This window comes from Anser anser (assembly GCF_964211835.1).
Source record: "Anser anser genome assembly, chromosome: 5".
In the NCBI taxonomy this organism is placed as follows: Eukaryota; Metazoa; Chordata; class Aves; order Anseriformes; family Anatidae; genus Anser; species Anser anser.
Window position 1 is genome coordinate 28,134,828 of NC_139725.1, and position 27,630 is coordinate 28,162,457.

The window sequence follows — 27,630 nt, forward strand, 5'->3', positions numbered from 1 at the left end:
GTCTGTCCGGGGGGAGGGCGGGGGCGGCCGTCACCACACGGGGAGCGGAGCGGGGCGGGCAGCGCCCCGCGCTGCGCCGGGGAACCGGGGGGGCGGGGGGGGTGACCCCGGGCTGCCGGCGGGGAGGGCGAGGAGCCGCCGAGGATCCCCGGGCGCCCCGTCGGGCGGCGTGCCGCCTCCCGGAGCCGCGCCGAGCCGGGCAGAGCCGCGCGGGGCCGAGCCGAGCCGCCGCTCGCGGGGCGCCCCCCAGCGGCGCGGCCGGGAGCCAGCCCTGAGGCGCGGGGCGGCCGCGCGCTGCCCCCGCCGGTCCCAACCCCGTCCCCGTCCCCGTCCCCGCCGCCGCCGCCGCCCCCGCCCCGCCCCGTGCCCGCGCCGCGCGTGCCCCCGCCGCCGTTGCTCCGTCCCCGGCCGCTGCGCGCCCGGCGCACGCCTCCCGCTTCCTGCCCCGGCGGCGCTGATTGGCCCGCCGCGCGCCCAGGAATGCGGGCGGCCCTTTAAAGGCGCGCGCGGCGCACGGCGCCCGCACTGCTCCCGGCAGCGGCACCCGCACCCGCACCGGCACGGCGCGCACGGCTCCCGGCACGCGCCGCTCACCCGCCCGGCCGCCGTCCCTCGGAGCGAGCCCGCCCGCAGGGGAAGGAAAAGCAAAGCAAAGAGAGCGGAGCAAAGCGCTGCACCCCCGCAGGTAAGCGCTGAGGCGGCTCCCGCCGTGCCCGCGGCACCTGCCCCGCGGCCACCCGGCGAGCGCCCGGTGACCGCCTCCCTTTGCCGTCCCCCGCAGGCAGAGCTTCGCCATGGGGCCGGCGGCGCTCCTCGTCCTCGTCCTCCTTCTGAGCGGCGGCTCGGAGGCCCGGCGCACGGCAGGTAAGGGTCCGGCGGGGAGGGGTCCCCCGGGTGTGGGTATCAGCGGTGGAAGCTGGCGGCTGGCCGGGGAGCCGCGGGCAGCAGGGGGGGCGCCGCCCCGCTTCCAGCCCCCTGCCCCAGCCGCCTCACCTGGCGGGGTCCCTGCGCTCGTTCCTCCCCCGTTGCCGGAGCCCGGCGCGGCACCCCGGCAGGTACCGGGTGGTGCTTGGCGCTCCCGTGCCTGCGGGCTCTGCCACGGGGACGTGTGTGCTCCTGGGGGGGCTGCCGCGCCGTCAGGGCTCCTGTCCGTGCACTGCCGCGGGGCGCCGTACCGTGCGGGTCACGCACCGCTCCGCTAGCCAAGGTGCCGAGCAGCCCCGGCAGAATTGCAGTCGCCCAGCCTCTGCTTACCTGTGCCTTACGGTGCTTGCTCTGATCTCTCTGCAGAGTCCAGGGGTGATGATAACAGCGTCTTCGATCTCTTTGAACTCATCGGCTTTATTCGCAAGGGAGCCGGGCGCCGGGCGCCCGGGGTGCACCTGGTGAAGGGGCCAGAGTCCTCCAGCCCTGCTTACCGTATCGAAGATGCCAGTCGCATCCCTGCTGTCCCTGACTCCAAGTTCCAAGACTTGTTAGATGCCATCCATGCCGAGAAGGGCTTCATCCTTCTGGCCACTCTCCGGCAAGCCAAGAAAAGCAGAGGCACGCTGTTGGCTGTGGAACAGAAGGATGGCTCTGGTCATGTCTTCAGTCTAGTTTCAAATGGCAAGGCAGGCACCCTGGACCTGAGCCTCTCTGGTGATGGCAAGCAGCAGCTGGTGTCTGTAGAGGATGCCTTGCTGGCTACGGGACATTGGAAGAACATCACCCTGTTTGTGCAGGAAGACCGGGCTCAGCTTTATGTGGGGTGTGAGAAAATGGAAAATGCTGAACTGGACATTCCCATCCAAAACATCTTCACGAGAGACCTGGCCAGCAGTGCCAGTCTCCGTATCGCCAAAGGGGGAGTCAATGACAACTTCCAGGTAAGGCTTTTACTTGCGTTTTTGCCTAGTTATCTTCAGTCACCTGCCTTGAAGGTGCATTAGCTAATCAACCAGCCTTAACAGCTAGAGAGATATAGGTAATAGGGAAGAACAACTCTGCTTCTGTATGCCTGATCTGTACCGCCTCTAGATCTGCTAAGCTTTAGCAATGGAATTTGAAGGGTGAAGCATTAGATTTGCGGAGCTAGAACTCTCTGTAGCAGTGAGTAGAACCTGAAGCTTCTGAACAGGTAGTTGTAGCTTGAACGCTGAACTTACAAAAGATTCAGAGATTCATGCTTTATTTCCTCCTGCCTGAAAAATTGCCAGGTCTTTGTGGTCAGGGATGAGAATGTTAGGAAGCAGGGCTTGTTCTCATTCAGGAGAATAAGGTCATTCGTTTCACCTTGCCATCTGTCTTGTGAAATTACTCTTACTGAACTTAAGTGACCTTAAATGTCTACAGGCTCTCGCTGTGCAAGTTGCACTCCTTTCCTTTGCAGTTGCTGCAAGTAGCTGTAATTCTTCCTCTGTCCACAGGGACTGCTGCAGAATGTGCGGTTTGTGTTTGGAACAACTCTGGAAACTATCCTGAGGAACAAAGGCTGCTCCAGCTGTAAGTCTGCAATCTTCTAAATCCAATGACCTATTAAATAAAAGATTCCTCAGTGCATTAGAAAGACAAGTTGAAACAGAACTCAGAAGTCTGCTGACATGCTAATCCACATTGCATAAGAAATAAGATTACTTTTTTGGAGACACCCTAATGAATCTGGTGGCAGCTGTTTAACAGGTGCTACACTGGAATGATAAATGCACGTGATTTAAAAAATACACTTGATTTACATAAACTGTATTTACTTTGTCTCTTAGCCACTAGTGCAATCATTACTTTGGACAACCCCATGAATGGTTCCAGCCCAGCTATCCGCACTAATTACATTGGCCATAAAACAAAGGACATCCAAGCTGTCTGTGGCTTTTCCTGCGATGAACTAACCAATATGTTTGTGGAATTGCAAGGGTTACGGTCCATGGTTACAACACTTCAAGACAGAGTTCGCAAAGTGGTGAGTACTGGTTCAAATCACAGTACCTTTCGTTACCTGTCACTTAATGAATTGTAACTTGTCCTTTGAGCTTGGATAAACAGTAATAACATTGTAGCTATAACTTCTGTGGAAAGGGGTGTCTTCTGTGTTAACTTCTAATTATCTTCTCTGCTTCTTTCCCCTGCCCCCCTTAAGACTGAAGAAAATGAGCTGATTGCCAAAGTGGTCCAGATTACTCCTGGAGTATGCATTCATAATGGGATCTTGCACAAAAATAAGGAAGAGTGGACTATTGACAGCTGTACTGAATGTACTTGCCAGGTAAGATTCCTTGCGTTCATAAATTCTCTACATACAGATTCATGGCTTGAAGTTATCAGATAATTCTAAATAACATCCTGTTTGAAAGAGCAAATCCTATGCAGAACTGGATGTACTATCATATCCAGAGAACTGTTCAGCTTGTATTTCATCCTATTAGATTTCTGGTATAAATGTAGCTTTCATATAGTGTTACTGCAGCAGTATTTTAGAAGAATCATACAAAATATCACTGATAGAGAAGTTAACACACATTTAATACCATAATTTGGGGTGTCTCTGCTCTTTACATAATCCATGCATAAATTTAAAAGCCAGAAACAACATACTTAATGTACTACTAGCTTTCCTCCCTGAAATACTCTGAATCCATATTCTGTCGTTCATAGAACCATAGAACAGCTCATGTTGGAAGAGACCTTAAAAACCATTCAGTTCCAACCCCCTGCCATAGGCAGGGATGCCACCCACGAGACCAGGTTGCCCAGGGCCTCATCCAACCTGACCTTGAACACCCTCAGGGATGAGGCATGCACAACTTCTCTGGACAATGTGTTCCAGTGCTTCACCACCCTCTGAGTGAAGAATTTCCTCCTAATGTCTTAAAAGAATTTTGGAGTATCAGTCAACCAAAGAGTGGGTTAACTTTCCTGATGCTTTTCAGAAACTAAAGGCTGAGTATTTGTAGATGTGCAATCCAGGGCATCTCACAAAGTTCTGCATCTGCTTCTATAGGTCTCTATCTCTTTGCTTTATATTCAGCAAATGTTACTGTGACTTCTGCCTCTGCCAGTCTCCTTCCTACCAACCCTTTTATTCAATGTTGGCTGCAGTTGCCTTAATATAGTCATTTGCATGGGGAAACAGAGGGATTAAAATGGCAATCGTGAGGGCATTCTTCTGACCAAGCTGCTACCTTCAAGAAGCAAAACTACAGGCTACACTTTAGCTCTCATTCAGGCTGGAGGTGGGCGGCTTTTATCTGGCCTGCTTGGCTTAAAGATCAAAGACCTTTAAGTATAAGTTCTGGATTTTATGGTGCTTCGGCCAAGTCCACTAAACTCATTTTATCTTCACCATATAATCAGCTTAAAGCCATATTAACAGAGGAGAAAGCTGGCTTCTTGGTTCTTTCCCTTGAAGTCTGACCTTATGCTTGGGGTATCATGTGGTAGTCCTTTTGCTAGTTTCTGGTAGTTATTCTTGATCAACTTCTGCAAAACCAAGTATTTTCTCTCTTGACTGAAAAATAAATACTATGGAGGGAGAGTGAGAATAGGATGAAGTTTGACTAAGAATACAATCCATGAGTAGTCCCAGCCATGAGTAGTCCCAGGTATCAGCCCTAAATACAAGGGTCTCTGTATTAAGTGCTGCAGAAAAGACTTCTTTATCACTTGACCTTTTCAGCTCCAAGTTCAGACTCCAGAGTTATGTTCGTATTTTGCTTATTGTGATTCTCAATTCTTTACAGAACTCTGCCACTATATGCCGCAAAGTGTCTTGCCCTCTTATGCCTTGTTCCAATGCCACTGTGCCTGATGGGGAATGCTGCCCCCGATGCTGGCGTAAGTACTTAATACCTTCACATTTGTACAGCAGTTTGTTCTGTCTTGCTAGACTAGCACTGCTCTGATGTATACTGCAACTGGATATAACCATATACTACTGGAGTAAGGTTAACGTGATGCATCTTTGATTTGAAACTCAAATGACTATCTTCTACTGAAAGAATATAGCAGGTTTCTACAATACAGGCTATTTCTAATTGCCACTTACCTAAGAAATCACTGTTGTCCTATTAAAATTACAACACCTCAACATCTCAGACAGGTTTTAGATAATCCTGTCCTTATGTAGAGAAAGGAGGGATCTGGGGATACATTTGACTACTCTTATTCATGCTGATGTAATTGAGCTCTGAAAGCTAAAGAATATAAAACATCAAAACCGTGCAGGCAGAACATGCTTTTGAGGTATATTTAGACAGCTCCAATGTCTTGTAGTCACTACTGAATACCTTTTAGTAGTGTATGCTATTCAACATCTCAGCAAGTTAAAATTAAAATATTCCGAGTAACACTATCTTTCCATATCTGTAAAGTAGCTATGAACCAAGCATAATCATAAAAATGTTTAAATGGGTTTCTAGACAGTTTCTATCTAGAAGCTTTTTAATAAGGGCTTTTTAATAAGGAACAGTAATGCTCACTTCCTTTAGATGAATTAGATGAAGCTTGTATGCAATTGGCCTCTGCTGCTATGGCTAGGTTTCTCTTCTCTCTAGCAAACAACTGCTAATTGAACTTGATCTTTCTTAAAGAGAAACTTTGCAAAACTGACTGAACTAGTATTGGTGACTAGCCTGTATACATCTGAAATACTTAAGTGATGCATGTAAGCATTGAAACATTCATTTCCTACAGGAAAGGAAGATGCATGTAGATTTTGAGGACAGTTGTGTATTTGTAAGAAAAAAGTGGGGGGACTATGGGAAACATACTTGGAGTCTTATTCAGGGCTGTAACAGAGCTGTGCCCCTTTACAGCTAGCGACTATGCAGATGATGGATGGTCTCCTTGGTCTGAATGGACTTCATGTTCGGTGACCTGTGGGAATGGGATTCAGCAGAGAGGGCGTTCCTGTGACAGTCTCAATAACCGCTGTGAAGGGTCTTCTGTACAGACTCGGACTTGCCACCTTCAGGAGTGTGATAAGAGATGTAAGTGCTTAATCTGGTAATAAGGTACAGGCTGCTTTTATTGGCTTAGTACTAACAGCAGAGATCATCCTGTTGCTCTATCACTGGGATGGAGCGTTGGCTTCTAGCTTTAAAGACTAATATTAATCAAGTAAAGTGGAGCAGATAGCTGATGCAGTAAATAAACATGTTTGGGTATGGCTTCCCAGATTAAAAATTGATGCCAGTTTAGGTGTGCAATTCCCCTAGCAATAAAATAGCTTTATCTGTGGTGGTGTTAAGGCTCTCCAATATATAAAATTGTTGGTACAATTCTGGTACTGGCTGTGTTTTAAGTGCTGTGCAGTTGAAATCTCTTTGAAAAGTCTAATAGACATCTCGTTTGTAGTTAAACAGGATGGTGGCTGGAGCCACTGGTCACCATGGTCATCATGTTCTGTCACTTGTGGCATGGGCATGATCACGAGAATTCGTCTCTGCAACTCTCCAGTACCACAGCTGAATGGCAAACCTTGTGAGGGCGAGGCAAGAGAAACCAAGTCCTGCCAGAAAGATCCTTGCCCAAGTAAGTGTTACAGGCACTAATTACTATTCATTAACTTAAACAGTAAATTTCTGAAGTAGACAATTGCTATATAATGTATTTTTAGCAATCTTTTCTCCTTAAAATTAGATGTGGGCTAGGTAAAACCTTACAGGTTAGATTTGGGCAAAGCTAAATTGTTTTTTATGGTAGTTGTGGTCTGACTCTTCCATGGAGCCTATTAATTAGGGCTGCTTCTGTGAGTTATGTCTCAAGTGCTCTCACTACAGAAGTCTAGTCCTTAGTTTGAACCTGGTAGCTTCCACTGAATTTGAAGCTATGTCTCAACTTCTATTTCCCTTCAGTTAATGGCAACTGGGGACCATGGTCTCCATGGGATGCTTGCACAGTGACATGTGGAGGAGGACTTCAAAAACGCAGCCGTCTCTGCAATAATCCTGAGCCTCAGTATGGTGGGAAGACCTGCGTAGGTGAAGCTAGAGGAACTCAAGTCTGCAACAAACAGGACTGTCCAATTGGTGAGTATACCTTTCCCCATAAACATCTAAAGGCTGTAGTCAATCTTGACAGTAGTGTTTAAAAAGTATGCCAAAGCCTGTAAAACTCAAGTGCTAGAATTTCAAACTGGCATATTGACAAGATACATTGTTATAATAGCATGATAAGTGTCTCTAATCTCAACTCTCACTTGTTTCTCAGATGGGTGTCTGTCTAATCCCTGCTTTGCTGGAACTACATGTACCAGCTCACCTGATGGTTCCTGGAAGTGTGGTGCCTGTCCTGCTGGCTACCATGGTGATGGTATCCACTGCCAAGATATTGATGAGGTAGGAAGACAACAGTTTTTCCCTTGAAAGGGAACAGAAGAAAATAAGAAAACTACCAGTGCATTAAAAACACTAAATGTTTTCCTGTCTTGCTCTTGCATTGAAGTGCAAAGAGGTTCCTGATGCCTGCTTCATCTTCAATGGAGTGCACAGGTGTGAGAATACTGAACCTGGGTACAACTGTCTACCTTGTCCACCACGTTTCACTGGGACGCAGCCATTTGGTCGCAGTGTTGAGGATGCAATGGCTAACAAACAGGTATTTTCAACTCTTCTGGCTTACAAAAGCTCAAGGTTTCTACATAGCAGAAAGGAGCTATGCATTTCAGGGAAGAAGGACTTTGTACATAGTCTTCGATTCAGAACAAGAGAAGCATTAAGCAATTTTAGTTGGAGTTCAAAATGACACTTTAAAAAAATGTCCTCTCCAGCTATGGAGGATTCTAATGTTGCATGTAACTTTAGGAGAGCAATTGCATAAGTATGCACTTATGATCCAACAGCACATACCTTAAAGTTATCTTTTAGTGTTTGGTTCCATCTGAAAAGGTACTTTAAGCAGAAAAATAACTAGTGTTAAGACAGCTATTGGAGTTGGGGAGTAGGTATAAAGTAACGTAAGTTTTTCTTTTCTGATTGAGATACCAATGATCAAAATGGGCATGTTTTCTTTATGCCTTGTCAGAATCTGGGGGAAAAGGAGGGATAAAAAGATACTTTCACTGGATTTAATTTCTGTGGTCCTCTAGGTCTGCAAACCAAGGAATCCATGCACAGATGGAACACATGATTGCAACAAGAATGCCAAATGTAATTACCTTGGCCACTTCAGTGACCCAATGTATCGCTGTGAATGTAAACCCGGCTATGCTGGCAATGGCATAATCTGTGGAGAAGACACTGACTTGGATGGATGGCCAAATGAGAATCTTGTCTGTGTTGCTAATGCCACTTACCACTGTAAAAAAGTAAGTTTATCTAGCTATTAAACTACTATCTGTGTAAAAATGATAAAATATCCCTCTGTATCACTGGTATTGTTAGGAGGCCCTTAGTGTTGCCTTAAACATTCCTGTGGCATGGAGGGGGAAAAGAAGCCTGATGTTTCTATAAATATTTGTTAGAAGTGTCCTAGGAGGAATCTAGTTTAGACTATACCTATATCAGCTTTGCTCTGACAAATATTTATCTTCAGGAGAAGTACAGGATGGTAAGAATCTCAAAAGCAGCCAAATCTTTCACTTTTAAAAAATTATTTGGACTATTGCTTTCAAAGACTCACCCTTACTATAATATGACTAGCTAAAATCAAGAGAATTACAGCATGATTAACATTAACCTGACTGAGGCATTATAATTTTGCCTAATTACTATATCTTACCAGCTAAAATCCCTATTGTAATCATGCCAAAAGTAAATACATCTGTACTTTTATCCTTTCTAGGATAACTGCCCTAATCTCCCCAACTCTGGGCAGGAAGACTATGATAAAGATGGGATTGGTGATGCTTGTGACAATGATGATGATGATGATGGTATTCCTGACGACCGGGTAAGCCAATGCAAAAGAACAGCCTTTGAGAATGTAGCTCTCCTGTTCCCCTTCTTAAGGCCAGGGTTTACCTTCTCTCCTTAATCTTAGAGGACCATAGGAAACTGCCAGTGACGGCAATCCCGGAAACTTTTGTATATGCATAACTATACAGACAAACCTTCTGCAGCTGGGCTGAGCTTTGGGAAGTGAATCTTCATTACCATTCAGCCATTCCCATGCTTATGCAAGCAGTGGGGAGTTCTGAGATAAAAGCATTCTAGTTCTGTCTGTTTTCCTGCCTTTAGTTTCTCCATTCATATAGTAGTGTAAACAGAATCTGATTAAAGCTTTAACTTAACACTTCTTTAAAGCAATGCTTTTTAAAGCTTGACTTCTCTCTTTCTTGCAGGACAACTGTCCATTCATCTACAACCCACAGCAGTATGACTATGACAGGGATGATGTTGGTGACCGTTGTGATAACTGCCCCTACAATCACAACCCTGATCAGATTGACACTGACAACAACGGAGAGGGAGATGCATGTGCAGTGGATATTGATGGAGATGGTAGGTGTCCTCTAAACACCTTTGCATAGTTTTCTAGTCACAGATTGATCAAATGTATCTGATATACCGCTGATTTCTTACTAGGAATTTATATGTGAACACAAGTTCTCATCTCTGGTGGTTTCAGGATATAAAGACTATTAAAGTAATGCTTACAGTTAACAGAAATTCACTTTGAAATGTATGCATTTAGGTGCAGTTAAATTTTAGCTCTGTTCCCTACAGGGAGTAGGAACAGAAACGTGGCAGAGCTAGTGATGAAGTCAGGTTTCAAAGTGTTCAAGTGCTTTCAAAAAATTATCAGGAAGCGTGTGGCTTTGTATAGTCCTTTGCAGCATTTAAACATTTCCCGTGCATTCACAAACTCATCTTAATTTTGCAGGGGTCCTCAATGAAAGGGACAATTGCCAATATGTCTACAATGTAGACCAGAGGGATACAGACTTGGATGGTGTTGGAGATCAGTGTGATAACTGTCCACTGGAACATAATCCTGACCAGGTAGAGGATTTGCATTATATAAGTAGAACATGGGTATACTATCCTGTGTATTGTAGCACATTTGAACAGCAAAGTACAGCTTAAATTTAACTTATGACACATTCTTACTAACTTGCCAAATGGTGCCTTTATCAAGTAGCATTTCTTCACAGTTCAAACAGCAGTATGATATTTTCCAAAAAGTAATTCTAGAGAGGATCAACTCGAGAGAGGATCCATGTGACTACTGCTTTTGTAAACAGCTTTTAGTTTTTTCAGTTGTAGTGATTTCTCACTGTAAGGATATGAAATACCTGAGAGCATTTTATGAAATACAGAAGGGTAGCGACCATCCTCTTCATTAGCTTATTATATGTCGTCTATGACACATGCAGGTTGCTAATCCTACAGGAATTCTCATAGCTAGTTAAGATCTTATAAACCTAGTAATGGATTGCAAAGCTTGCTTGTTCTAAAGTCTGGTTCCAGTCTTCCTAGGATAGAAGCAATAGCTAAAAGCCTTAGACATGTTTTTAGGGCTTGCAGGATGTACTATATATTATTAACTGCTTCTAACATTTTATATTTTGACCTGATCATTCCAGAGTTAAATGCTGCTTTGCATTTTGCTTAAACAAAGTTTCTCTAATTTTTAAGTCCAAAATAATTAAGTTTCAAAGGATTACCTTTTCCTTCAATAAGGTGAAAGCAGCATAGCTTGCTTTTCTTCTCTAGGGAAAGAGTATATGACCCTTTATAAAACTTAAGGGGAATCCAGCCTCTCACGCAGCTTACTGGTTCAAAAATAGTTGAAGACAAGTGGATAAGGCTTGTGCTGTCCTGTCAAGTAAAAGGCTTTAAGATTAATAGCTTTAGGGAAATAACTGGAATGATTGAAAGGTTAGAGGTGTTGCACATCAGTGAAATCTAGTTCAGTACTGTCTGTAGCCTAAAAGCAGTGTTACTTGAAGGATTTAAACTGAGACTACAAAATTTTTTAAACTTATTTGTCATTCACTTTACTACTTTCCCACCTTAGGGTGAAAAGTGGATGAAGATCCCTTCTACTTATTCTTCTCCACAATTTGCAGGCGATGTCTCTTAATGTTAAGTCTGAATATGTCTCTAATACTTACAGCAACCATCTTCTCTCTTAAAGGAGAAATCCCAATTAACTCTAGCTATTAAGGTTCTCATTTCAGTTTAAGTGGCTTATAAAATGTTCCTTATTGTTTTCCCATTCTTAGGAAGACACTGATTCTGACCGCATAGGTGATGAGTGTGACAACAACCAGGACATAGATGAAGATGGCCATCAAAATAATCTTGATAACTGTCCCTATGTGCCCAATGCCAATCAAGCTGATCATGACAAGGATGGAAAAGGTGATGCCTGTGACCATGATGATGACAACGATGGTATTCCTGATGACAAAGATAACTGCAGACTGGTTGCCAACCCAGATCAAGCTGATTCTGATGGTAAGATGGCCACTACCATAGTAACATTTTAAGACTATCTTTCAACAGTTCATATCTTTTTCATGCTATTTAAGGTTGGACAGATTTTCCAAGTAAAAAACTGTCTGCATGATATTATAGCGCTCCTTAGGAGTAAGGAATAAAACGATTAAATATCCAATTTATTGTCAAGTGTATGAAGTATCAGGCTGGAGTGAACGTAACTGTTATGGCTTCTGTAGTCTGCCAGCAGTACCTGGGCAGTCAGAGCTTTGCAGTGAAGCTTTCAACTCCAAGTTGCAAGACTTGAAAGAAACTATGCTAGCAAACAACAAATGCCTGATTGCTCAGAATCAGTCATGGTGAACTTAATTGCATCCTGCAGGTGATGGACGCGGAGATGCTTGCAAAGATGACTTTGACCAAGACAGTGTGCCAGACATTGATGACATCTGCCCTGAAAATGTGGATATTAGTGAGACTGATTTCCGAAGGTTTCAGATGATTCCCCTGGATCCCAAAGGAACATCCCAAAATGATCCAAACTGGGTTGTGCGTCACCAGGGTAAAGAGCTGGTTCAAACAGTCAACTGTGACCCTGGTCTTGCAGTTGGTAAGGAGAACTCTTACAGGCATTACACTGGGTGGGGGGCGGTGGTGAAGGCAAAACTGAGAAGCTATTAAGAAGTTTAAGAGTTGCAAAAATGCAGAATCTCAGACTCTTTCTCTTAATGCCCATGTAGGTTTTGATGAATTCAATGCTGTGGACTTCAGTGGTACCTTCTTCATCAATACAGAAAGGGATGATGATTATGCTGGCTTTGTATTTGGCTACCAATCTAGCAGTCGTTTCTACGTTGTCATGTGGAAGCAGATCACCCAGTCTTACTGGGACTCCACACCAACCAAAGCTCAGGGCTACTCAGGTCTCTCCATCAAAGTTGTGAATTCCACCACAGGTCCAGGAGAACACCTTCGTAATGCTCTGTGGCATACAGGAAACACTCCTGGCCAGGTAAGAGAGGCACTCTAACTTACTTTTTTGTACTGTAAGGCACACTGTTCTTCCAAAGTTAGACACTTTCAGGGGGTCTGCAAATGCTGCTCAGAATGGGGTAGACTTTTTGGCAATACAGTAACTTTAATTATGCAATTTTTTGCATGATTATGGATAAAGTTAACAGGATTACATGCTGCAGATAAGCTTTCCAGCAGCAGTGAATCAATTGTTTCTGGACTACTGGTGTAGGTTTACTTTGAAATCACCTGTATTTAAATTTCTATTTAGATATTTCAAAAGACTCCATTACAGAACCTACTGACTACTTTAAGCCTTTGCTACTCAGAGACTATTGTCAAGGCACCTTCATATCAAAATGTCTATCTCAGACCTCTGGCTAACTGAAATCCTAATTTGTAGGTGAGAACTCTGTGGCATGACCCTCGTCACATAGGCTGGAAAGACTTCACTGCATACAGATGGCGCCTTAGCCATAGACCAAAGACTGGCTATATCAGGTAAGCATCGCCCTTTAATCTTAAGTAACTGTCACAAGGAAACTGGATGTCTGCAGAAGTAAACCTAACAATCTTGTCAATGACTGAACTGTCTCTTTGTAGAGTTGTAATGTATGAAGGGAAGAAAATCATGGCAGACTCAGGACCGATCTATGACAAAACTTATGCTGGTGGTCGGCTAGGATTATTTGTCTTCTCTCAAGAAATGGTGTTCTTCTCAGATCTTAAATATGAATGCAGAGGTAAGGAAGACTTTGTATTGAAGAGATCCTACACAAATGAACTTATTGTCAAGAAAGTTGCTCAAGAGAGAATAGATCAAAAAATAAGAGCTAAGGGAAAGCTCACCCATGATCTTGCATGGCTTGGTTTCAAGTGAGTTTTGCAGATAGAAATGGAAAGACTTTGATAAACTCTTCAGTTTAAAATCTTCACAGTTAAAATTTGAATGTGTAACATCTATAATATCTTAAGAATATTTTTATCCTGTTCATTCAAAGCAACAGGAATCCCAGTTTCATACCTGGAATGGGAATCTCTTAAAGATATTGTCAGCTGTTGATTCATTTTAGTCAAAGAGAAAGGTGAAAATGCAAAATACTGATTTTAGCAAGAGTATAATTACGACATGGAAAAAACCTGATTTGCTTAAAAACAAGTGAAGTACAATATGCACAGCCTTCTGCTCTTGCAGTTCAGTGCTAATATGTGCATGTGACTAGTTCCAGGTGCCCCAGTTGCACTTACATAACAATTCCTGAAGTCACAGTGTAATGGTTACATGGACTAAAGTCTAACTTCAAGAAAGTACCTAAACACTTCCAGTATTCTTTACCAATATGCTCTTTATAAATATATCTAGGATTTATTGTCTTAGACTTAATCATGTATAATACAGAAATACTTACTGTCTTAATCTTTTTCACAGATCCATAATCCTAAGGTTATTGGATTCAGAGACTATTTTAAAATGCTGGTATTGCACCTTCTGAAATGTTTAGCCTTACAAATCCTGGGACCATTATATTACTCCTTCCTCTCTTCTTTCTGCGTAAATGTGGACTCGAAACACATTACCTGCCTCAAGAGAATGCTTTTGAGAGAATGAAAGTGAGAACATACTTGGTATCTGACCTCTGCTGAAATGGAAGGAAACAAGTGTCTTGCAAATGAGAATTGTCTTCACTGAACAAGCACACTTCTTTCAGTAGGAAAGACATTTGTTTGCTGTTTATCACAGTGCAGTGTCACTGCCTCTCTAACTGGAGGTCCCATGGAGTAGCATTTTTAAAAAAAAAACATCTTTGGATGTGCTGTGGACTACTTAAACTGAAGACCTTTCATTGTGTGGGGGGAAAGGGGCTTTGGGTGGGAGGGTAAACTCTCCAAATCTTTATGGGGGGGTGGAGTTTTTAATGGGGTCTCTGCTACCTTGGTTTACATCCATGTAACTTGCAGAAATGATTATCCTTGTATGTGTTGCATCTTTCAGATGAAAACACCACCCTTGATCTTGCTTGGGTGGGTTAGATCAGCTGCTCTATTACACAGGACAAAACAGATATCTTAAAACTGATTTCCATGATGGGAAGGAGGATGCAAATTGGCACACTGGATCACATGAGCGTTTGGAGAACTGGGATTTACAATAAGATTCTGTTTTTTCCTGGTTAGATGCAGATCTTTCTTACCTTTTAAATGTTTTCTTTCAGATATGGTGCCAGAAAGCACCATCATCTCAACTAGCACTGTGCTGTTCATAAGGAAACAAGCATGTGCTTCACATTTTATGGTTAAAAAGGCACAAAAAACAATAGCAATGAAAACATTCCTTTTCTACATGCCATAGATGCTTTAAACCCTTCACTTCTTTGCAGGGGAGGGGGCCTGTAGATAAAATACTGAAATTGTAAAATATTTATTTTTACCTATCTTTGATATTATGACTGAGGGATTATTGATTAAAACAACAAGAAATGCGTCAAGACTATCCACCTAATCATTGTTACAAGTCTTCACAACTGTAAGATTGTAAATACAGATTATTTATTAACTCTCCTCTATATTGAAACTAGAGGGTTTTAGTTGAGCAAAATCTTGTTTGGAGCAGATAGTGGTGATGTATTTGTTACAAAGAGCAGTTTTCCCATACTGGCTTTGAGGCACAGGGAAAAGTGGCAGGGTGGGGAATGGAATGTTTGTTTTTCTCAGTCTGAGCTCAGTGCTGGCTTTTCCTTTCTTTGTGCAAGGCAGTTGGTAGCCTGGCAGGCAACTATGCTGCTGTGTTAAAACTCAAGTCCTTTCAGATGGGAGCAGTTCCTGTCTCATCCATCGTGCTAGAGCTGAAGGAATGCTGTTTATCATCTTAGCAGTTACTGAGTGCTGTGAAACATCTGCAGTGTTCTACCACTGGTCAGCAGGCCTGATACAAAAGCAAAATACCTGCCCTGAGGAGATTGCAGAAAGAGGCACAATGACTACAGTCAATAACCATTTAGTTTTGCTATTTGTGCTGCTGCACACTAACTATTGTAACTATCAATGTGCAGCTCCTAAAAAGAAAAGTTTTTCACAGCCTGGATAGAATTTCAGGAACTTGCTGCAGAGGGAGAGGGCTTGCTGTACATTAATAGAAGACTTTTTCCCCATAAAAGGGGCAGCATTCTTATGCCTATAACATTTCCTTGTCTTTTCAAAAAAGGAAAAGAAATGAATACAGTGAAAGTTTTACATACAAATATTACCTCATTATTGTGTGACTGAGAAAAACCTTTGGATTAAGCAGAGTTCAAATGTCTAACAAACTTTAAAGCTACTGTAGTACTAAAGAGTTAATGCTGTACATAGTCAAAAATTTCTTTGCAGAAAAGTGTATTCCCAGTAAGGAAATGGCATTGGAAAAACATGTCAAATACAATTTCTAATGTTATATTTTTCTGTCATCTTGTATACCATTGCTTGTATTTTTATAAATTATTTTTCTCATTGCCATTGTAACAGTTAATCACATAATTGTGTAGATATGCTATTTAAATAATTTATCATGAAATGCTACCTGTAGAGTTAGTATTTCTATTTTTATAAAATGTTTGCACACTGAAGATTTTTTGCTTCCCTCCCAATGTTTTTGCTAGCATAATTTTCTAAGAACATGCTTTTTTTGTAAACGTTTTTAACCGTTTTCAAGTTGTGTAAGTTGTACAATAAAGCTTCTTACGTACGAAGAACAATAAACCACCATGGACATTTATATTTATAACTCGTCATCTAGTGTTACTCCTGTTTCATAATACTTGCGGGCCACTGATATACAATACATAGATTTCTTACTCATGTCAAGTTAGCCTTCAAAGCAAGACATTTCTACACTCTTTACATTATGACTGAACAGGACATAGATGAGCTCTCACCCCAGCTATAATAGCTTGAATGCCTGAAGGCTCAACAGCTGAAGGCTTAGCTCTTTTGCAGTTAACGGTCATGGGCAGTTGCTAAAGGCAGTGTTGTGGGCTCCTCTAAGTAGACACAGCCACAGTCCCCTTGATAAAGCCACAATGGAAAACAAATCTCTGAGGGATCTTAATCATTCCCAGCCAAGCCTACCTCATCTTTCTTTCTCTCACATGAAAAGAGGTAGCAGAATAAATAGCTGCAGAGGCAGATGGATATCTGTTCATATCTCTTCTGGACTGAGACTGCTAGTGTAATCAAAACGCCGATGATGTGGCACTGTACCAACTGCTGGAACAAAGCGCTTAAACAAGGGGTAAGAACAGCTATTCAGTCTTTACTTGCAGCAGCAGTTTGTCTCATGAGCTCTTTAGCAAAGCCAGCTACCATATTCCAAGTGCTAGATATCCACATAAGTGGGTCTTGCAGATGCACAAAATTATTCTTTACATAGTGTCCTGAGGCAAATTCTGCATGGACCTAGACTTGATTTGTTTAAACACTTTTTTTTTCCTTTCAACCTTGCCCTCATATAGCTGCCCAGGGACTGAAATGAGACTTAAATTTTACTTACTGGTATTTTTCCTTTCCTAGAGTATTTGGTGCTTTGTATAGCACACTACACCTGGAGCTCCCTCTTCATCTTCAAAACCATGGATATGCACACACTAAAATTCTTCATAGCTTCACAGTGTAGCACAGGAAGGCTGTTGAAAGCACTCCAACTCCTCAGAAGTGCAACGTGAGAAGGCAAATGAAATTATGGAGACCTGATAACGCTCTGGTAGCAGCACAAGCTCCTGAATGCCTGGCCCATGAGCATCATTGCATCAACTCAGCTTCACATATCCTAGAGCATGTAAGAAACTAGCACTTCCCACCTAGCACTATTTTAGTGTAGAACCACCATCCTCCTTTCCTTTGGCTTGTTCACAAGATGTGACGAGCAGAAAAACCTGAGCGACTCCGTGCTCTCAGCAGTGTCAGCTGGCCAAACGTGTCTGTACACACACTATAATGTTTTGGCTGTTGCAGTTACTCAAGCAGAGGCTCGGCTGCCCTGCTCCACTAAACACAGAAAAGCCCTGTGTTTAAAAAGTTGGGGAGAACTGGCCCAATATTAACCCAAAGGAAAGACAGCATCTTTACTACAAACAGCAATTCAGCCCATGCTGCCAACTGTCTATTTCACAGGCTGTAACAGGGCTGACAGGGCAGTGACTCTTTAGTCAATGGAGCAAAAATACCACAATTACTGCAATAGTGAGAATGAAGAGTCCTGGTCTACGAGTTTTCCCCTATTTTTGTCACTGATCTATTGAGAACAGTTTTGTACGTCTTAGTCTATCCCACTGATAACAAGGAGAAAAATAACCAACAAACTCCTGACCTGATGCTTCCAAAATATGACTGGCTGATGAACTTCTTCTTTCAACAGTGACAGGACTGTCCGCTTTGCTCCTCTGAAGTGAGAACGGGTAGCTTCTTGTGCAACTGCAGTGTCAGCATAACCCGTCTGATCTAACCCAGGCCTGCCGTGCTCAAATGCTCTGCCTCCCAGGTGCATCAGGTGAGAGAACTATAAAAAGTTCCCACCTGGAGAATCTCTTCACTGTACTTGCAGGAAATAAAAGTCTGGATTTAGAAAGCCAATCAGTTCTATGAACAGACATATAAGGATGTAAGTCAATATAATCAAAAATTTAAAAAAGAGAAGCCATAATGCATTGGAAATGAAACGAAACGAAACGAAACGAAACAAACAAACAAAACAGAGGTGTGATACACCAAAGAGCAGCATCTGCCCAAAAGAAGAGAGAAATGCTACCCATGAATTTGTAGCACTGTATGCAGTTCCCAGGTGATGCTGTTGTGGGGGAAGCAACTCTTGGCAGGCAATCCCAATGACCTTGTCTGAGCCCAAGCCAAAATTTCACACAGATTTATTACATGCATTTATGTAGTATAAATCTGTACTATCTGAACTGGGAACAATATATGCCTAAAAATAAAAAAGTCACACCATATGTCTTGTGTTAATCCATAGCTTAAGTCTACCCACTTGTTGCTGGGAGAGTGTGAATACAACAGGAAACAGATCTACAGACAAGGTAAGGTGGGGCTGTACTTGCCCAAAGAAACAACTGACAAAGAACATTTTGATTTTGCAATGAAGGCTGTAATATGGGAACTGGTTGATTTTAAACATAAGTTCATTTTGGAAAGGATTGATGAGATTCTAGAAGAGAGCATCTTAACACATCCACAAGGTGATATCTAGCACTTTTTCCTCACCTCTTCCAAGAAAGAAAGAACAGGTGCACAAATTTGTATGAATATTAGGGTAGAATGCCTCTGGCAGTACCCTTCCCACCAAAACTATGCATACCAAATACACAAAGCAAACAATAGGAAAATAATGGCATAGAATGGTATTTCCACAAGAAGACAGCAAATTGTTAAGTACAGGAGAAAAAAGTTCTAAATCCAGAATACATGCCTGTTAATCAAAATTACTCATGTACTTTTAGCACTCTAGAAATTAATAGACGCTTGCAAGCATTCCAGTTTGTTGGTGGTGGATTTTCTTAGGCATAATAGATAAGGTACTGCAGATTCAATTGCAAGCAGTGAACTATTTCACATAGACTTAAATGACAGGGAGCCTTTCATTCTAAATACTGCACCTGGATTCCAGCCAATCCCTCAATGAAACATATAATTGGATAACTGTAGGTTATAGGTTTAGTAGTATTCAAGCAATCCTATTCTATTTATAAAGGAAACAGTTTTCCTGACCTTTAAATCTAGCTACAAATAAAAGAGCAATTATTTCTCAATAATTAAATGTCTTAAAATTTTGAAAAAGAAATAAATTCACAGTTCTTATTTTTGCTAGATTTCAAAAACTTTTCTAACTTAACAACTTCCCATGCATCTGCCAAACCACCTTGCCTTCTGCGTCTACCCTCCAAAAAGTAAGATTCTCTGAGGTGGGGCTCTTTATTTGTAAGCGGGGTGGAAAAGCACTCATGGCATTGTAAGCGTAACAGATTTTGCAACCAAAAAAAAAAAAAAGGCAAAAGAGGGAGACCTTATCTAAAGTTGTGGTTAGAAAGCCTGTCTAAGAAAAGAAACAAAAAGAAGTCCATTCTCATATTATTTTCCTGATTTTTTTTTCTAGAAAAGAGTTGGGTTTTTATATATATAATAGAAATTATAGTTCTTATAATTCTTGAAATTTCAGAGATTGAGCTGAAAATAACAGCCTTTCATCTATCTTTTCCTGATTAGGAGGTAAAAAAGCACACCCTTTTCAGCACTTCTATTCTACTTCTTGCTAGCTGATGAGATGTTTAAGCAATACCTGTAAGAGCACCCCTTTCCTCCCATCTATGCAGCAGGTAGTTTTTGCACAGCCTGTTTTTACTCTGTGCTCAGAACAGTCGGTTACCAATTCTACAGGTGTTCTGCCTGGGAAATAAGATGGAGAACACCCTCTAGAGATCCACAAGATAGGTAGCCATTGTCTGCCTTGGAAAAAACATTTGATCGAGAATTCCCGTGGGGCTTTTTCAGCCTTTTTTTTTTCTTTAAATGATGGAGCTGAAAGTCTTTCCACCCCTTGAAAGAATTGCTTTAAATCAAACTGGAATTCTGGACATACAAGAATGTTAACCATAACTTCACTCCTTTTATCATTGTTGTCTATAGTCAACAGTTTCTTTTTTTATATCAGGAAATTTAGTCCGTCACTTCTCTGAAAATGGAAGAGACCCTCAACTGCTATAAATCTGCATAACAACTGCAGATCTGCGCTGACCTTTTTCTATCATTACAGTATACTGAAATCAACACCATTATTCTTTAAATCATCCTACCCAAATAGATGTATTTCTAATACATATTGTATATGTATGAGTCATGAAGATGAACCACCCTTATCTTCCTCTTTGGAGTTTGTTATTTACAAGTGCAAACCATGCAGAATTGAAACATACACACTGGAGTAAATCAGAATCAACAGCTGAGCGCTGGCCACCACAACCACTAGCACTATCTGTTTATTCATGAGGAGCATCAGCAACACTGGCAGAATAGTTTGGTCTTATATTGCTCAACAAATCAATACAAGCACGCCAAAATAATCTCTTCATGGGTATTTTGCTTACACAAATATTACATTTTTGAAACAGATGTATTTACCTTGTGCTGTAAAATTGTAATGGGAAATGAGATAAGGAGCACAAAACAATACAAACCTATCTATGCGCACACAAAACTTCTTATTCCTCACTACAAAACAAATCTCAAAGCCCAAAAGTCTGAAGGATAACTTTAAAAATCAGTCCCCTGTGCTCTGCTGTGTTTCAGGATGAACAGAACTATGAAAGACTAAAAAGAAGCTAGGAATCTCTTACAAAATGCAACTTATGATCAACGAAGCTATTTATTTTGTAAAACCTGTTTCCAAATACTGAGTTAGGCTGCAAATAAAAATTCATTTGAATCAGTTAATCATCACTGCTCCATCACTCCCCAAAGACAAGCAGCCACCACATTCCAGTGCAGCTGGCTGCCTGATTAGGGGGGGAGACAGGAGAAGGGGTTATTGCAGGGCACAGCTGAGAGGCACCGAAAAAAAAAAAAAGAAAAAAAAAAAAGAAAAAACCATGAATCCTGCTAGGCTCAACTTTCCCTTTACCCTGATATTGGTGATGTTTTGGCAAATGACCTTGTCACTGTATTTTATCTCCATTATTCTATACTTCTTATCAGTAAACACATTTTGCCAAATAATTTTACTTCATACAGATTTACTTAAAACTAGAAAAAAAAAAAAAAAGAAGGACTTTAGTTGATATTTCACCTTTAACATTAAGCAAGAAACAAAATCTTCCCAAAGAACTTGCTATTTAATGTAATGCAATAGGAATCAAGCACAGGTAAATGTTATGTCATCAATTTCTGGCACAATTTGAGTTTGGGTACCCACCCTAAGCACCTTTTTAATAGCACTTTAAGTGCTAGATCCCTGCAGTCTGCAGTGACCATAGCTGGTGGGGTGCTCAGCATTACCCAAGACCTGAAGTGAAATAATAGAGTTCCTGTTGGAATATACAAATCAATATTTATTAAAACTTACATGCTAAGCATCCCTGAAATGCCAGATGAGAATAAAAATTTGTATTCATGGCTTCAGGAATATTGAAGTGATGAGGTTCTTCCTTGAGGGTGCTGACGAAAAGTTTTTTCATAACAGTAAGATATTTAAGACAACACAATACACCTGAAAAGCAAGAATGAATTATTTCTCTTATATATTATGGATATTCTACATTTAAACTTGAAACAGGACTTAGTTTTCCTCAAAACTATCCTAGGTCTTTAACAAGATTTTTAAGGACTCTATAAAGCATGACTTCCATGTGAAAATACATTGGATTGTGGTGAGATTATGGCCCTGTACAGCCCTTTATGAATATTATACAGGCACAAAAAATACTATCAAAAAAAGCTTGTCAGTATTGCTTTGATTGTATTTATGGTATAGAAAATAAATTTTGACAAAGGCTTGTAATTTTTAAGGAAGATAAGAAATACTTTTAGTTAAGTAGATTTGCAAAGCTCCATGAAATCTGCTTACAACAATCTTTCCATGCGGAGCAGCAGGACTATGCAGAATGCTCAGTATCCATGGGCCTGTTATTATTGCTGCAAAACAAGTAAAAATATTAGAAAATAAAATAATAGATAGCACTTGGTTGTCAGAATGTAAATGACATTTTTAATTAAAGTAGGTTAGATTCTGAACTCTGTTATATCCACACGATCATCACTTCCTCAGGAGTGCACATCCACTCAGATTTGCAACACTGCAAATGAGTTTAAAATCTTGAGTAATATGTGCATTAATTTAAACGTTCAGATTAACTGAAGTATGCCATAGCGCAGCCATTGCATAGTTTATGTTGTATCCATAAATCTGTTCTTGCTGACTGTTAATTGGCTAATACAGTATCTCAGAGAGAATTTTGCATTTCAGCTTGTGTCAAATGAGATCTCATCAATGGGAAAATGCTACAATATCTCCTCTCCCTCCTTCCACCCCCCAAATACCTTTAAAAGAGAGCCATTAATAATGTCTTCTTATCCTAACACTGCAGTGCATACAAGGAGAAACTAACCGTCAGCTCACAGTAAGTATAAAATTCAGGGGAAATAGTAGTTAAGGAGTAGACAAGCAAAAGCTTGCAATGGATTTTTATTATTATCCCAAACACGAACCAGCTGCATTGCCGTCCCCCCAGCTAGCCATTGCTATAAGGTTTCACATTCCAGGCACTGCTGGGCCAAACTTCTGAACTCCTTCACTTTTCTTGACACCAAGCCACCACAAGGGACCACGAGCTTTCCTAACTTCATTGCATTTCTTCACTTGGGGATATGCTTGTTTGCCATATGGTTACACTCTGCAGGACCAAGAAACAGACGCAGCTGAGCAGGCTGGTTCTGATGCCCTGATCCAGCAGAGGACCTATGTAAGTCCCTCCCTTCAGCCAAGGCAGCAGCCCAGCAGACAGCCACTGGGCAGAAAATTGAGTAGGTGATGGGTCCTTCACCAAGTCAGGGCTCAGCAGTCTGAGCCAGTACGGCAAACTGCACTGGGGGAACTGAGGTCACGTTTAAGCTCACTTCCAAAAAACAGTACATTGTATGTAAAGGAAAAAAGAAACTATTATTATACTAATTTCAAATCTCCTCTGAAAAAGTCTCATCAGTAGAAATGGAACTTCACAAGTTTTACTTTACATTATCAGATGGCCAGATACACAAATATATATTTATTTATTAGATGGAGCACTCTCAGGAATTTTAATGAAGTGCAAGCGTTTATATTTTGAAATCAAACTGCAACAGTATAGGATAATAATTTTCTCTTAAGAATAAATGATGTCATGGAAAAGTTTCCAGTGATGACAATTCATTCCCTTCAGAGTGTCTGAAATGATACTGTATCAGTATAACATCACCGATGGAAGTTTAATGACGCTTTTAGAAAAACAGTTGGGTAAAGAAGCACGCGATCACTGTCCCCTCAACTTCCAGTCTTCGTATCATCTGTAAATAAGAAAGAATCATATGCTGAACTGCTGAAAGCACAACATTATTCATAAGAGGAAGAAGCAACAAGCTTGTGATACATCTACTTAGAACTTCATATAGCCAAAAACAAACGAACAAAAAAGAGCTGGAAACAATTACTGATTGGCTCATACAAAAGAGAAATAACAACTTTTTCATATCTGTACGTAGGTAAGTCTGGCTTCTGTTTATCCCAGCAAACATTATCTGTATTCATATGTGTATGACCCTGATGCAAATTACTGTCTGTTCCAAGAAACAGGAATTACTACTTTCTGAAGGCATATACGAGTTTCCTTTGGACATATGCAAACATACATATATATACATACATGTATGTATATAAAACAACACTAATAATTATGTCTTCCTTAAATATACATACTTTAATATATTACAGTAAATCTGTATCACTGACTACACTATTATAGGGACGGTGAAACTGAAATTGTGCTAAACCAGTTTTACACAATTTTGTTTGCTTACACAGCTTTACACAGAGTTTAAACCAGGCATAGCATGCCAGAAAACCAAACTATTTACAGAAGATTATGCTTATATTTTTAAATGTCCTTTAGAACTAAGATCACAACAAAGCTCAACTATGTAAATCTCTCTTAAAAACACAAATAAACCTGACAGTTCTCATAATTTCATCTGCAGGTGTATTTGCCTTAAACTGGACTCCACTGGGATCTCCATTCATCAACACAATCAGTAGATGTAATCCTGTCTGAACTAATAACAGATTTACTTATAAAATACATTAGGCAACTTTACAAATTTGATAAACATCACAACTTCTCTCTTATGGCCAGGAGTAATTGTTTAAGACAGAGCTGAGTCACCTTTACTGGAAACAAATTAATTCTGTGGAAAGGCATCAGGGTTTTTTTGTTTGTTTGTTTTTATGCTGCACGTTTTCTTAAAAGCAGTAAGAAAGATAATAAGAATGCACTGCTGTCTATTTCAGTGTTAATTTTGGAAATATGTTTTTAGGGTTAAAGTGAATATTAGCTGAATATAATAAATCTGAATATAATTTAAACTTATGGATAACTGCAAAATATTTGGCAGTAATAACAATTACAAAGCCGTGGAGTGGGTTTTATTTTGTGCTTACTTTTGTTCTGCCCAAAGATTACCATTTTTAAAAATCAGACTGACACAATGACTCAAAACATGTTGAGATAACAAAATCTATCAAGAATTTCCCTTAGTTTTGTTTTTAAGTCTTCAGTAAAAATGAAAAGATTTGGAAAATTCAGAAAATTCTGAAAAAAAATTAGGTAAGAAAAATGACTACAAAATCAGGATGTGTATTGGCCATACAGATTTGAGGCCTATATGGTTGAACATTACACCGTCACTACAGAAAGAGAAGATCAAAACAGCACATTGCAGTGCTCTAGTACAAGGTATGATTATGACTCAAATATGTTTAAATTTTTATGTGGTAAACATAAAACATATAGTCACTTTAAAGATTTAAAATTTCACCATGAGATGTTCCATACAGAAAATTACTTAATAGCAGTGTGTTTTGCTGAAATCTCCTTTCTCTCTTATACAATAAAATTACTTCATATTGACTACGTCTATAGCAACAGGCTTAAGTGGTGACCTGCTCACTTCACTACACAGTGGCTAAAGTGCGTGGCATTTTGCTTGAATTAACATACTCCTTCTTAAAATACACTAATGAAGGGAGACAGTAGAGGAAGCTCTGACTGTACTACATCTATTCAGACTAAATGAAGGAGAACTTTAATTCATGTTAAAACAGCAGGTTAAGCTCGAGTTTTTCCTCACTGTTGATTCCTCAAGAAGGAAGACCGATGATGTAGCATGTAGCCACTTTAATCCTGCATCAAATCAAGCTGTCCTTGGCACAGGTGGCTCTCTGTGGCGTTCCCCACCACCACCACCACCTGCCTCTCCCCTGGACGCTTGCATCTGCATGAGGAGCAAGGCTAGCTTGTGAAGTTAGCTCAAAAGTGACCTACCCCCCAAAACTGCTTTTCTGTAAGTACTATAATTCTACTTTCTTTCTGTTGTAGTCATGGCCTAAATCTCATTATGGGCAAATAATGGAGAAATATAGCAGGTGAGTCAGGAAACTAAGTTTGTCTGGCAGTGTAAAAACAATAATAACAAGTCTCCTTGCTTCCTGAAAGGTGGACTCACTCAAAAAAAAAAAAAAAAAGTATTATTATTCCCTTCACTGTAGAAAGGTTAAGTACAAACAGTTAAAGAAACATTTGTGATCATAATTAAGCAATGATAACATAGATAAGAGGTATTAAGATGTTCTTCTAAATTACCAATGAATAAGAAGAAATTTTTCCCAAATTTCAAAACAGGTTACCACTATAACAAGAATGTATCCTAACAAAACTAACAAAATTTATTAATTTAAAATACAATTAAACTGTAGCACTTTAATCAGAAACAACTTCATACTATCATAATTTTTATGGAAGAAATGAAAGATATAGATGTGATGTACCTGCCTTAAATCTGGCTTATTTGAACAGTTTGTTTTCCAGAAAGATAAATGGTTTTAGGCTAAAATCTAAACGTAGATTTAGATTACAATATCAGTATATAAATGCATTTAAGCAAAGGAAATAAAAGCAGAGATGTATCCAAAATCTTCTTATAACAACAGACAGGGTCAATTTATTTTTTTTTCCTAGTGCAAGTCTTATTCTTTCTTTACTGAATTAAAAGTAGTTTATAGAAATTACACAGTATTTACTCATATTGGTATTTTCTGTGCAGAAGATTGAATTCTCTCCACAGAATTTATTATTTTTAATATAGCTAAGTCTTGCTTGTTTCTATGCTACAGAATTTACCTTATTAAAAACAGGGAGAATAATTGCTCTCCATAGAACAGTGAACATGACTTTCTACTACCAGAAAGATAATCCATATATGTAGTCAACACTGTTTCCCAGTTGACAGAATTAATCACCATCATTATTATATTTCATAGGAGTTCTAGTCTTACAGCTAATTATGTCAGGAGAAAAATGCTGATAAACATTGTTACTTTCTGTCTATTATTTTTGGCATAGTTTTTTATGTTTTATAAAAGTACATCCTTGCCCTACCATAATAGTCAGTGTGTATTGGTGCATACCTCTGGTGAGAACCTGCTTGTTTTTTTCATCATAATCAAAAGCCTATTCTGAAGGGTTGTTAAGGGTCTCACCTCCTTTGGTTTGCAGTGGTATGCTGAGAATGTCAGCCTCTGTGGATGGCTCATTGTTCATGCTGATGCAGTATAATGGTTCACCCAAGAAAGACGGTTTCTTCAACCTTTTTGTGTTGAGTGCTCTTGACATAAAGTAACCTTCTTTAATACTCTTATCTCTCATCTTCTGTAAACCTTCTAGGTCATCAGGTTCCTCTGTTTGGGCCAGTGAATCCTTTGATAAGTGACTATCAGCCAATGCTTTGCTGATATAGTAGCCAGGGATTTCACCCTCTGCATTAACACACAAGCTTTTGTCTTCAAGTCCAGCCTTTTCCTGAGCTGTTAATGTCCCTACAATATGGTCTTCAACTAACATTTTGGAAAGAGTAGATGTAGAGTGAAGAGTGGAGTCTTGACTTGTGTAACAAGGGGGACTTAATCCACAAGAAAGAGATTCCTGAGACTTTGGCATGGTAACGTTGCTTATTGTTCTCTGAGGCTGCATACATTCTTCCAGAAGGGTCTTAAGCTGCTCTTCAGAGAGGCCCGTTTTCTCTTCAGTCTGAAAAAAAAAAGGGGGGGGGGGGGGGGGGGGGGGGCAAGAATTTCTTCTGTCAAAATATAATTAATGAAAAGCAGCACCATAAAACAGTTTGAAATACAAAAGTGCTGGCAGAACTCTTAAATTTATATAAACTTTTTTTTAACTCCAAACTTAATTTCAATATACATTTATATAATTGCGTCATTTATGTAACATCCACTAGGTTCTAGATAGATTAGGTGCTGAAAGTTAGGAAAAGAAGCCTGATGTACAAGAAGCCCTGAGAGACCCTTGATTTTGCTGAGTCTTCCACAAGATACCACTGTTTCTTGATTATGAAAATACGTGGTTTTTTTTGTATATTTTGGTTTGTTGTGTATACATGCAAACACATGCACTTCAAGATTTAG

The 27,630-nt window shown here is 40.5% G+C and overlaps 2 protein-coding genes across 4 annotated transcripts in view; one reads left to right on the forward strand and one right to left on the reverse strand.

The window, feature by feature from the left end:
- Positions 1 to 521: 521 nt before the first annotated feature.
- THBS1 (thrombospondin 1) lies at positions 522 to 16,125 on the forward strand. Its single transcript, XM_083837921.1, has 22 exons — positions 522 to 685; positions 782 to 864; positions 1,291 to 1,868; positions 2,409 to 2,484; positions 2,742 to 2,938; positions 3,116 to 3,241; positions 4,716 to 4,809; positions 5,790 to 5,963; positions 6,331 to 6,507; positions 6,831 to 7,004; positions 7,186 to 7,313; positions 7,420 to 7,572; positions 8,063 to 8,281; positions 8,758 to 8,865; positions 9,257 to 9,416; positions 9,799 to 9,917; positions 11,144 to 11,378; positions 11,743 to 11,970; positions 12,101 to 12,372; positions 12,778 to 12,875; positions 12,978 to 13,117; positions 13,804 to 16,125. Exons 2-22 carry the CDS (start codon positions 795 to 797, stop codon positions 13,809 to 13,811), a joined length of 3,534 nt encoding a protein of 1,177 aa, XP_083694047.1. The 5' UTR covers positions 522 to 685; positions 782 to 794; the 3' UTR covers positions 13,812 to 16,125.
- The window catches only part of FSIP1 (fibrous sheath interacting protein 1), a 90,155-nt gene continuing 78,078 nt past the window's right edge, over positions 15,554 to 27,630 (reverse strand). For 2 of the 3 annotated variants that reach the window (XM_083837956.1, XM_083837957.1), the window contains exons 12-13: positions 26,692 to 27,238; positions 15,554 to 22,040 (exon numbers count right to left, since the gene is read on the reverse strand). In XM_083837956.1, the coding sequence (XP_083694082.1) occupies positions 21,910 to 22,040; positions 26,692 to 27,238 (678 nt within the window). In that variant the 3' untranslated portion in view covers positions 15,554 to 21,909. The remainder of the gene's footprint in view (positions 22,041 to 26,691; positions 27,239 to 27,630) is intronic. The other variant, XM_083837958.1, reaches the window with a different exon arrangement.